The 10,722-nt window shown below is 43.2% G+C and overlaps 3 protein-coding genes across 4 annotated transcripts; 2 read left to right on the top strand and 1 right to left on the bottom strand.

Annotated features, from left to right (window-relative positions):
* The first annotated feature begins 352 nt into the window (after positions 1–352).
* LOC105230177 (ribose-5-phosphate isomerase) lies at positions 353–1,495 on the top strand. Its single transcript, XM_011210800.4, has one exon. The coding sequence runs from the start codon at positions 496–498 to the stop codon at positions 1,330–1,332; it is 837 nt and encodes a 278-aa protein (XP_011209102.2). The 5' UTR covers positions 353–495; the 3' UTR covers positions 1,333–1,495.
* LOC105230178 (protein TEX261) lies at positions 1,476–2,494 on the bottom strand. The gene is made up of 4 exons (XM_011210801.4): positions 2,296–2,494; positions 1,943–2,244; positions 1,770–1,875; positions 1,476–1,714 (listed from the first exon to the last, which is right to left on the bottom strand). The coding sequence occupies exons 1-4, from the start codon at positions 2,363–2,365 to the stop codon at positions 1,599–1,601; spliced, it is 594 nt and encodes a 197-aa protein (XP_011209103.2). The 5' UTR covers positions 2,366–2,494; the 3' UTR covers positions 1,476–1,598.
* Positions 2,495–2,781: 287 nt separating this feature from the next.
* LOC105230179 (protein mahjong) lies at positions 2,782–10,720 on the top strand. Of its 2 annotated transcripts, XM_011210802.4 has the most exons (13): positions 2,783–3,622; positions 3,958–4,108; positions 4,176–5,039; positions 5,102–5,374; positions 5,437–5,816; positions 5,892–6,114; positions 6,175–6,219; positions 6,281–7,804; positions 7,881–8,001; positions 8,060–8,157; positions 8,229–8,603; positions 9,364–9,421; positions 9,481–10,720. In XM_011210802.4, exons 1-13 carry the CDS (start codon positions 3,180–3,182, stop codon positions 9,744–9,746), a joined length of 4,821 nt encoding a protein of 1,606 aa, XP_011209104.2. In that variant the 5' UTR covers positions 2,783–3,179; the 3' UTR covers positions 9,747–10,720. The 2 variants fall into 2 exon arrangements, with proteins under 2 accessions (XP_049306929.1, XP_011209104.2); XM_049450972.1 differs by lacking the exon at positions 9,481–10,720 and having other exon boundaries at positions 2,782–3,622; positions 8,229–9,421.
* The last annotated feature ends 2 nt before the right edge of the window (positions 10,721–10,722 follow it).

The raw sequence follows: 10,722 nt of genomic DNA, 5'->3' as shown, positions 1-10,722 counted from the left end.
TGGTTTCCATACCACAAAGGAAAGCAAAACCTTCATTCTAACGTGCACTTTGCTTTCTTCGCTTTGTTGTTTAAGTATGAACTTCAAGCCAAGCGAGAAAAGTTGTATGTGAATCGGATGTGAAGAGAGTTTTCGAAAGGAGGAAACGACTTATAAACGAATTCAAAATTAATAACAAGGTGGTGGGATTGAAGCTAATGTTTCCTTAGCACGGCTTAGCTTCACAAATATAAAAATATAGAAATAAACCTTTTTTCCAAAATAACGGCGAAATTTGTGAGGCACACTATACAAAATAAACACAGCCCGGCAGACACGTGCGAAGCAGCTGTTCTCTGACGTAAAGCAGGCGAAGAGATAGTAGAGAGAAATAAAACAAACTGATAATTCCAAGTTCATTCAATAACTTCAGTAAACTGTTTTGGTTAGATATATCTAAAGTTTTACTTGTTCTGCTATTAATACTATTGATTGCATTGTATTTAATGCCAGCACATGACAAGGACTCCAGTGATAAGTTTACTAAAAGTAGTTCACTACAATTGTAGTCCCCAAAAATTCACAAGGAAAACACTAAGCAGCTTCTCAAAAACAGTCTTGCAAACGACAGCCTCAAGTTCAAATATGTCATTGAACGAAGCAAAACGCATTGCCGCTCACCGCGCCGTCGACGAGTGGGTAAAGACAAATACCGTCGTAGGTATTGGTAGTGGTTCAACCGTGGTATTTGCTGTGGAACGCCTTGCTGAACGAGTACAAAAAGAAGGTTTGAAGGTGACATGTGTGCCAACCAGCTTTCAAGCACGCCAGCTCATTGTGGAAAATAATTTGGTACTTGGTGATCTAGACCGCAATCCTAAACTTGCAGTGGCAATCGATGGCGCCGACGAAGTGGATCGGAATATGGTACTTATAAAAGGTGGTGGCGGTTGTTTATTGCAGGAAAAAATTGTAGCATCATGCGCGGAAAAGTTGATAATAATAGCAGATTATACAAAAAATTCAGAACATTTGGGTGAACAGTACAAAAAGGGCATACCCATTGAAGTAGTGCCAATGGCATATGTGCCGATAAAAGACCGCATTGCTGCTAAATACGGCGGAGAGCTCAAACTTCGCATGGCAGTGGCTAAAGCCGGACCTTGCGTAACAGATAATGGCAATTTTATACTAGACTGGCATTTCAAGCAAAATTGCGACTGTGACTGGGCAAAGGTTAACAGCGAACTGCTGCAAATACCGGGAGTAGTCGAAACGGGATTATTTGTGAATATGGCAACAAAAGCTTATTTCGGCATGAATGATGGTAGCGTTAAGACACAGGATAAGTAATTTACTTAATGTATGATTGAAGAATCACTCAGGATAAATTTCGCGAATTTATATGATATTACGGATGTACTTAGTTTTTAAATTTTTATGTTCCTAAATTTTTTACATTTCTTGACACATAAGCGAAAATAAAATACAAAAAGTTTCGGTGTAAATTCTATAATTTATGTTTAATTAATAAATAATGCAATTACCAAGCTTTTTCAACTTAACAAAATATGTTTTGGTAGCAGTCCACATTTTCAAGAATTTACAAGCAGAAATTCTCAGAAAGATTTCTTGTTTCTTGTGGGTAATAAACTATCCTTAGCATAGTTAAAAAGCGATAACAGTCCTTGTTTTTTCCCACGGCTGAAATAATTCGTAACCACATCTTGACTTCCTATGATTATATTAAGTCAGAATTTTCAAGCAACAAGTAAATTCACATAACCTACCCATACTGTCATTAACCGTAGTCGGCAGCACATTATCGTTTGCACTCAGGGACACGAAGAGTGCAAATGGCACCAGCCAGAGACATATTGTGAAATATGCCAAAATCTAAAATCATCAATATATATTTTTTAATTACTATATATGTATAAGAAACGCTGTATTCAGCGCCTACCTGCAGGAAGGGATAATAATAGCTGGTGAAGTACTGGAAAGCCAACATATGATTAATAATCAGTAATACAATTGCGCCAGCAAAAGGAACTGAGATGAACCGTATGAATGGGAAGTTACTCATGATTATCCCGTGAAACATTTGCGCTGCAAGGCCACACAGTATCATCTTCCATGGTAAATTGTCAAAGAATATGAACATTATATACACAAATACTGTTGCACTGATCATCATTGTAATGACCTTTCGAGCAGTTTGCGTGTACTCTTCCACCAATTCAGCGATATAGTACAGACCCGCCGCTATAATAAATAAACAATTAGCTCCTGCATAAGTTCATAAATTCTGCGTACCAATCGATATTGTGATGAAAACAATATGTATCACCGTGGATACCCAACTCAGTATATATAGAAAAGACATGTTAAACTTAATCCACAATTTGTTTTTCTTATTATTCTATACAGTTGATGATTTTATACAAATTGGAAATTTTGTTTATTAAGAAAGCAATACAAAAGTAAAACGTCAGCGGCCGCCTATTTGAAGTTAGAGGATCAGCTGTTTGATTCAATCATTCAATCATGGAATCGGGTAAACAAAAATGAAAAAGCTTGAAGCGTGCCATATTCGAGGCTAATTAGAAGTGAAAAAATTAATTTTCTAAGGTAAAAGTCCACAAAGGCTAACGCAGTTGGGTTAATAAATATTTGAAAATTTCAAATTTAATTGTTTTTTGTATATTTAATGATAAATGTTGTGTTTGTTTGTCCATGTGTATCTTGAGCAAATATTTTTTCATTAAAATAAATAACTTGGTATGCTGATGTGGCATCACTAGCACAGTACCAATTTGACAGCAGCGAAAAAAGCGCGTGCATTTTCCTTCTGCTTAGTTCAGTGGAATTTCTTTTATGTGAAACACAAATTTAAGCATAGTTTTACGATTTTTGTTTCTTTATTTAATTACTAAAAATAAGTGCATATTAACAAAAATATTTGTTTATAACCAGAAGTGAAAAGTTATTCGTCGATTTCCGAATTAGTTTTAACCTTGAATTGTACTGAATACCAATTTCGCAAAAAATTGAAAGGGGTGATTACAACAACAACAACAACGTTAACTTGTACACGCGAACTCAAAAGAAGGAAAACTTCCGTTCTTTGCCTCGACGTGTGGGAAAGTTTTGTTAGGTTAGGACTAGATTTGTACAAAAAGATAAAATTGTGGCATTAAATGCCGCCCAATAACGTAGAGCCAGTTGAGCATCAGCAAGGTGATGCGGAAATGCGTGACGCAGAAGAAATTCAGCCAACAACGTCTACAGCGCTTGCAACAGGGTCTACGACGCAAAATCAGGATGCGAATAGTAGTGAAGTTGCCAGTGATACACATGATGATCAAGCACCACCAGAACCAAATGCGGAAGCAGATACGGAGATGAACGCAGCTGAGGAGAATGAAGCTAATGGCCCAAACGAAGCTAATGGGGATGCCGCAAATGAAGAGGCAGGCGAAAATGAAGAAGGTGGAGCTGGCGCAGCTGCTGAGGCCGATCCATTCTATGGTTTCGAAGATGAAGAGCCAAATTTCGATAATAAAGATATGTCGCAAGTGCTGCAAATTTGGGAAGCACAACATACACGTTCCGGATTCGATCCAGTGCCAGTGTTGAAAAGGTAAATGACTGCACGCATACATATGTACATACCTTTAGGTTTGTTCGTCTAAGCTTATGCACGCAAACAGGTTTTTTACTGCTTGCAAAAATAAAAAAAAAAACAGAATAAGCATGCTTTATTTGTTGTCTTTCTAGATTGTTGTATGTATGTTTTTGTTATTACTTTTATTTTGTAATTTATTTATTGTTGTGTCGAAATGAGTGATTAAAAAATCTAAAAATAGTTTAGTACTTGAGTGAACAAAAGGCACTTTCATTTGAGTAGATAACTATTTAATTGAACGTTGCCTATGCAAACAATAATAAAAATAATTATAATGACAATTCATTTAGATTGGCCGAAATCTTCGAAAAGGAAAAGGAAATTTATATGCGCAAAGATCACGATCCATTTGAGGATCGACATCCATATCGTACTGATCCCAAGTGCCAATTTGGTGTACTACTGAAGCAGCTCTTCCGCAAAGATGTGTTCGTCAGTAAGGTAACGTATACAATAAGTTGACATTTGACAAAACTTTTTTTTTATTAATTTACTCTTTGTTTTTCAGCTTGTAAGCGACTATCTGCGTGATAATTTCTTTACACGCCAAAATATACAAAAAAGTTCCTTAGAACTCAATATACTATCTTGTCGCCTAATATTCATAATTGCGCCTGGTTTGGAGACATCTGCCGTATTCCAAGGCGAATTCGAGCATCTGATTCATAGAATTTTCGGTTGGGCCGAAGATAGTATTGAGCCGTTACAAAGTTATGCTACCGGTCTGCTAGGTGCAGCTATGGAGGTAACCGAAATAGCAGTGTCATTCAAGGAACACAATATTCGCCTCATACCCAAAACGCTGAAGCGACTGCATATGTTACAAGCTATCTACCACTCTGGCAATGAATGTAGCCTTTCTACGCTGACACTACCACCACCCGATTCCAGCTCAGAAGATAATATGTCATTTGAAAAGTTACTGCCACCTTGGAGCAATAACGACGCCTCTTTTGTGTCATCGCCCCAATCAGAGAACGATGCCAAAGCATCAACATCACAAGCTTCAAAGAGTACATTATTGGACACAAATTGTTCGAATTCGAACATGTCGACTTTGTTGGAGAACAGTCGTGATGCCTTCCCACAAGGCAGCGGCTCGCGTTACTACAAAAAAATGTACATACCCCTGCATCCGCCCACCGTCGAATCGAGTCAAATGCTAATGTTACGGTATTTAACATCACTCGGCAATCATCAAGACTATTTAGGTTTGGTTTTCGAACATCGTGCTATGCATTTAGTGTTCGGCTATTTGGAGGATTTGGACAGGCGTGACACATGTCTGGCATTTGAGGCGCTAAAATATCTGGCTTCATTGCTTTGCCATAAAAAATTCGCTCTGGAATTCATCGCGCACGGCGGACTGGAGGTAAGTACAACTATTTTGACTATAAATATTTTCATATATTAATCAATTTCCCAACATTTTAGTTGCTGCTTAAAGTGCCGCGTCCTAGCATTGCAGCAACTGGTGTTTCAATAAATCTCTACTACCTCGCCTACTGCGAAGAGGCCATGGAGCGCATGTGCAGCATGCCACGAACTGTGATAGCCGAATTAGTGCACTATGCGCTGTGGCTAATGGAACGCTCTTATGATTCGGGCGTCTGCCATGCGACCATGTTCTTTGGCCTCAGTTTTCAATTCAAAGTCATTTTGGACGAATTCGATGCGCAAGATGGTCTGCGGAAACTCTACAATGTGGTATGTATTCGCACTATATATCTGCACTAACGGCATTGTAAGACGAGTTTTCGTTTTATTAGATTTCAATACTTAAAATTTTGAATCCATCAAACAACGATGATGACGAGAACCCTATCAACGATGATTTGGAGTGTGCTTCACGTCAACTCGTGCGTCATGTGTGTGTGGCACTCAAACGCTACATGGAGAGTCATCTCTTCTACAAGTACAACAACTTCATGCGTTCGCAATGCCTGTTTTCCAACGAGTTCTCGCAGCATAATGTCACCAAAGCGGCCAAACTGACACTGGAGCAGATCAGCGAACAAGTACGCACCTTGCAGGAAAACACATCGGTGCGCGCACATTGGGCGCCCGTGGACAAGCTACTGAAAGTGAGCGGCATAACGCTGCTGCTGAAAATCATAGCGCTCTCCTACGACTGGAACAACAGCGTCAGGTAAATTCCTTAAAGAAAGTTTATTTTCAAAAAAAAATTTCCAATCGTGCAATACTAATGACAAAACCCTTCTAGATCCGAAATAGTGCGCTCCTCGTTGGATGTGCTGTCCATTTGCTGTGTTATACCGCGCGTATTCCAGGTCTATTGCGAGCGCTTGGATGTGCCGGATAGCGCAGGTGCATCAGGTATTTACTTCATATTGGCTGCTGCTTCCGGCGATATAACAGCGGACGCGGATGTGCAAAAATCAGCTTTGGCTGTCTTGGTCCATTGCGTCTGCGCACCACTCTCAAGGGTAAGCTAAGCTCTATGCAGTACAAACAAAAATCTTACAATATTATCCGTTGTCTTACAGAAGGAACCAAATACCGCCTTGAAAGTGTTCCACTCGTCATCCAAGGTATGCTTAATTACAGCAACAATATTACAGTTACATTTCTAAAGACTCGTTTATTTTGTAGAAAGAGCCAAATAGCGCCGGGAAAGCGCTAAATTCGTCCAAGCGCAACAGACCAGCAAATCGCTATTGCGAGGAGCTAATCGAGAAGGTGTGGGAGTCGGTGTGCTCCAATAACGGCATTATTATATTGCTCTCGTTGATGCAAATCAAGGCGCCCATCACCGACGCGGACTGCATACGTGGCATGGCCTGTCGCGCTTTGGCCGGCCTGGCACGCTCCGAGCGCGTGGGCCAAATCGTCGGGAAACTAACACTATTTTCGAACGGCCAGATACAGACGCTGATGCGCGATCCCATACTGCAGGAGAAACGTGCCGAACACGTCTTATTTCAGAAGTACGCCATCGAGCTCGTCGAACGCGTCTCGGGCAAAACGAAACCCATTTCCAACAAAATGGATCCCTCACTCGCCAACATACACAAAGCGAATGTGATTGCGCAAACAAAAATCCAGTATAACGAGCAACAGCTTTACCAGCTGATACACGACCATCTGGAATCGAAGGGTCTGCTGCAGACGGCGCAAATGCTGCAGAAGGAGGCGGGCTTGCCGCAGGTCTCGGCGAACACGACGAAGAGCTTCCACCAATCGCCGTTCGACTACAAAGTGCTGCCTTCATCAACGGTGCGCCAGCGCCTGCGCAGCCGCATGCAAGACGTCAACAATGCCATACAAAGCTTAGCGAATTCATCCACCAGCGACCAGCAGCAACTGAACAGCAGCCTGACGCTGGACGAGCTGCCGAGCAGCAGCAGCGCGGTAACACCCATTAAATTGGTGAAAAAGTCGGAGAAAATCAACAACAGCGCGAGCAGCGCCAGCGCTTTGGCCATTGCGAATGCGAATGCGCAGCGTTCGCTGCAGAAGCAAATCTCCTCACTGCCAGAGGACGTGCGTTCGGAGAGTGGTTCGCCGCCGCCGCAGCACGGCAACCAGACGGGCATCACGCTGGGCACCATCGTCACCGAGTATCTCACGAATCAGCATGCCTTGTGCAACAACCCGATGACCACATGTCCACAATTCGACCTATTCACGCCACACAAGTGCCCGGACCCCAAGCCCAATCGCTCGGGCGATAATCTGAATTTAACAGCGCGCATCTTCAAAGCGCAAGCCGGTTATAATACAGCGCGCCTGGATCGACGCTATGTGCATTCGAACTTCGCGCCTTGGCGTTCGGTGCGTTCCAATGACTTCCCCTCGCTGCAGTTCTCCACGTGTGAGATTGTGTCGCCCTCCAAACTGCTGCTCGTCGGCACGCACCGCGGCGAGGTGAAAGCATTCAATCTCTCCACCGGCACAGAGGTCTTCTCATCCACTTGCCACGGTTATGTGGTCGATTCCATCATTTCGAACCGCGCTGGCGATCTGGTGCTGACCTCGTGCTCTTGGCGTTCGCCGCTCAGCGTGCTCTGGTCTATACAACATAACGAGTTCGCAACGAAGCTCAGCTTTGGCGATGACTATTATTGCGAATTCAACAATCTGACGCAGGACAAAGTGCTCGGCACGCAAAATGACGTGAGTCCACGATCAAATTTTCATTTTTTCTTTTAAATTTAACTCGTACCCCTTTACAATTTATCCACTGCTGTAGTGCGCCATCATTTACGACATAAATACGGGAAATAAGATTTCCACCTTCACACCAACGCTCAGCAACCAGTATGTGAAGAATCGTGCCACCTTCTGTCCCACCGACGAGCTCATTCTGTCAGGTAAGTGTCCCGCCGCGCTCAAAGCTTTGTGCTTAATGCTAATGGTCTCGGCTTTCAGATGGTGTCTTGTGGGATGTGCGTTCCGGCAAGGAGATACACAAGTTCGACAAGCTCAATCAATGTCTTTCCGGCGTATTCCACCCGAATGGTTTGGAGGTACTGCCTGACTTTATTATTCCTATTATCTATTCGTACACATTTAACCAATTAACCGCTTTGGATTGCAGATTATTTCAAACACCGAAGTGTGGGATCTGCGTACATTCCATCTGCTGCAGACGGTGCCTGTGCTGGACCAGTGTTTCCTGAAATTCTCGCCCATGCGCGTCATCTACAGCTACAACGCGGAAGCGTCCGATGAGCGTATCGATGCGATGCTGGAGGAATTGCCCGCCTGTGAGACTAGCTTTAAGGTCCTGGACGCGTACGACTACTCATCGATATCGACGATAGACGTGCGGCGCGGCATCTACGACATGAGCATAAGCGACAATGGCAGTCTGATTGCGCTCGTGGAGAACCAGCCGGCGTTCGACTCGCGGCCGGAAACGTTCGTCAAAATCTATGCTGTGGGCATGAAGAAGGTCGAGAATCAAGATGAGGTGCGTCATGGCGACGCGTCAGGCATGGGCGTCGGCGTCGGCAATGACGCAAGCAATAGCGCCGAACGCGCAGCGGCACATGCGGACGCTGACGACTATGACGACGACGACAATAACGCCATTATAAATATTGATGTTGACGATGATGATGGTGATGGTGGTGGTGGTGGCGGAGGAGGAGCAGGTGGCGGTGGCGGTAGAGGCGCTGCGCCTGCCCCTGCCCGCAACCAGAACGACGATGACGATAACGCCGACGCAGTTAACCATCGTCGGGCCGGTGATCATATTCGTCGTTTTGGACGCATACGCGAAATCAATATCGACATCGACGCAAGTCGGCGACACAACGGCGGCAGCGGTAGCGGCGGCGGTGGTGAAGAGATCATCGTGAGCTTTCGCGGCTCAGCGTTGCCCGCGGCCGCCAGTGGCAATGGCGGCGTCGGTGTAATGATCGGTCGCGGTAGCAATGGTCATGCTGCGCCACGTCCCAGTGCCGCTGGCGGTGCACGGAGCGCCAGACTAGCACCAGCTGCAGCAGCAGCCTCAGGCAGAGGTGGTGCGGGTAATGCGTTTCGCACCAATCGCAACAATCGAGCTGTTGCAGGCCGAGCGATCGGCGGTGGTGCCGGCAGCGGCGGCGTCGCCGGAGCCCTGGCTGTTAATGGCAACACTCTGCGCGCCGGCCTCGGCGCTGGGATTGACGCAGCAGCACAAGACCTCATCGATGCGATTATGAATAATTGGTTATCTCTGCTTTCAGGAAGATGATGAAGAGCCTGAGTCTGATGAGGACGGTTCGGACAGCGATTCAACAGACAGTGAGTGCCACACATACAGCAATGCGGCGTTGCGAATACTAACTAATTTTGTTTTACAGTTTTTGATATGAGCGAAGGTCAGCTTCGTTTTCGGCGACGCAATCGTTCGGACGGCGATGACGACGACGACGACGAAGATATGGACAGCGATGATGACAGCGACAACAATGACGGTGATGACGACGACAATGATGGTTGGGTAGATGTCAACTCACATTCGTCCATGAGCGATGACAACGACGACGGCGATGACAATGAGCAAGCTCAGCGCGAATCGTCCTCGTCCGATGATGAGATTATGGAAATACATTTTCGGCCTTTCTAGAAACTGTCCCACACGTCGCTGTCCATTACTCCAGGAGTATACTAAACAAAAATGCTCGCGAAACCAATGCAAAAATGCATGCAAACTTTCCACGATCTGTTGATGCGCCTAAACGCCTAAAGTTTGAAGCAAAAGTGAAGCAGTTCTAATCTTAATTTTGTTCTGGAAACAATAGTGATTTATTTATTAATAATACAACCACAACAGCAACAACAACAGATGCTAGAAAGACAACCACAATTGAAAGAGCAAGCAGAATTTTTGTTTACCCACTTGTACTATAAGTTTTCACTCCATCAGTTGCCGTGTAAAGTAGTTAGCCTCATCGAAATACAGAAACAAAGCAAAGCAAAACGCAAACACACAAAGCCATGCATAGAGCGCGCAATAGTAAATTGGAAATGCAAACAATTTTTAGTTCAAATTTTTCTATATCTAAAAGATTATATTTTTTATAGTTGTAAAGTGCCGTAGCGCGCACCAATTTTTGTATTTAAATTTCCTTAGAAAGTAATTAATTACAAAGAAAACAAAAAACAAAAATATAAATCCTTCGTTCCTTTTCGCATGTTCAACTACCCAATCGGCTTGAAAGCCGATATTAAAACAAAAAACACAAAAACAAAAAATGTCGTTTGCAATGTTTCTCTTCTTCGATGTTCTATTATAATTATTAGAATATTTGATTATTACTTTTTTATTATATGTTATACTGTTTGTTTCAAAACATAATTATTATTATATAAGACGCGTAAATGATATTTCATTGTAACAATTGTAATTGTAATGCGCATGCGCGTCAGTTTATTACTGCATTTCTTTTTTGTAAGAACTTAAAAAAATCAACAAAACAAAAAAAATATCGAAATAAAATTATATATTGTATGTAAATAAAAGGAAATTGAAATTATCCATGCTTTTCGCATAACTAACGGCTGTTCGGCAGTTGTGAGCTATTAAAGGAGAGAGAGTGAAT

Source organism: Bactrocera dorsalis, chromosome 3, assembly GCF_023373825.1.
Source record: "Bactrocera dorsalis isolate Fly_Bdor chromosome 3, ASM2337382v1, whole genome shotgun sequence".
Classification (NCBI taxonomy): Eukaryota; Metazoa; Arthropoda; class Insecta; order Diptera; family Tephritidae; genus Bactrocera; species Bactrocera dorsalis.
Note: the sequence above shows the minus strand (reverse complement) of the source record. Positions and strands in the feature narration are given on the sequence as shown.

Bases quoted from the DNA above. Each gene is read 5' to 3' on its own strand.
- LOC105230179 (XM_049450972.1), top strand. From the start codon at position 3,180: ATGCCGCCCAATAACGTAGAGCCAGTTGAGCATCAGCAAGGTGATGCG. The intron at 5,375-5,436 runs GTATGTATTCGC...TCGTTTTATTAG, and splicing joins TGCGGAAACTCTACAATGTG to ATTTCAATACTTAAAATTTT. The intron at 6,115-6,174 runs GTAAGCTAAGCT...GTTGTCTTACAG, and splicing joins TCTGCGCACCACTCTCAAGG to AAGGAACCAAATACCGCCTT.
- LOC105230178 (XM_011210801.4), bottom strand. From the start codon at position 2,365: ATGTCTTTTCTATATATACTGAGTTGGGTATCCACGGTGATACATATT. The intron at 2,245-2,295 runs GTACGCAGAATT...TATTTATTATAG, and splicing joins TTTCATCACAATATCGATTG to CGGCGGGTCTGTACTATATC. The intron at 1,876-1,942 runs GTAGGCGCTGAA...TGATGATTTTAG, and splicing joins ATTATTATCCCTTCCTGCAG to ATTTTGGCATATTTCACAAT.
- LOC105230177 (XM_011210800.4), top strand. From the start codon at position 496: ATGACAAGGACTCCAGTGATAAGTTTACTAAAAGTAGTTCACTACAAT.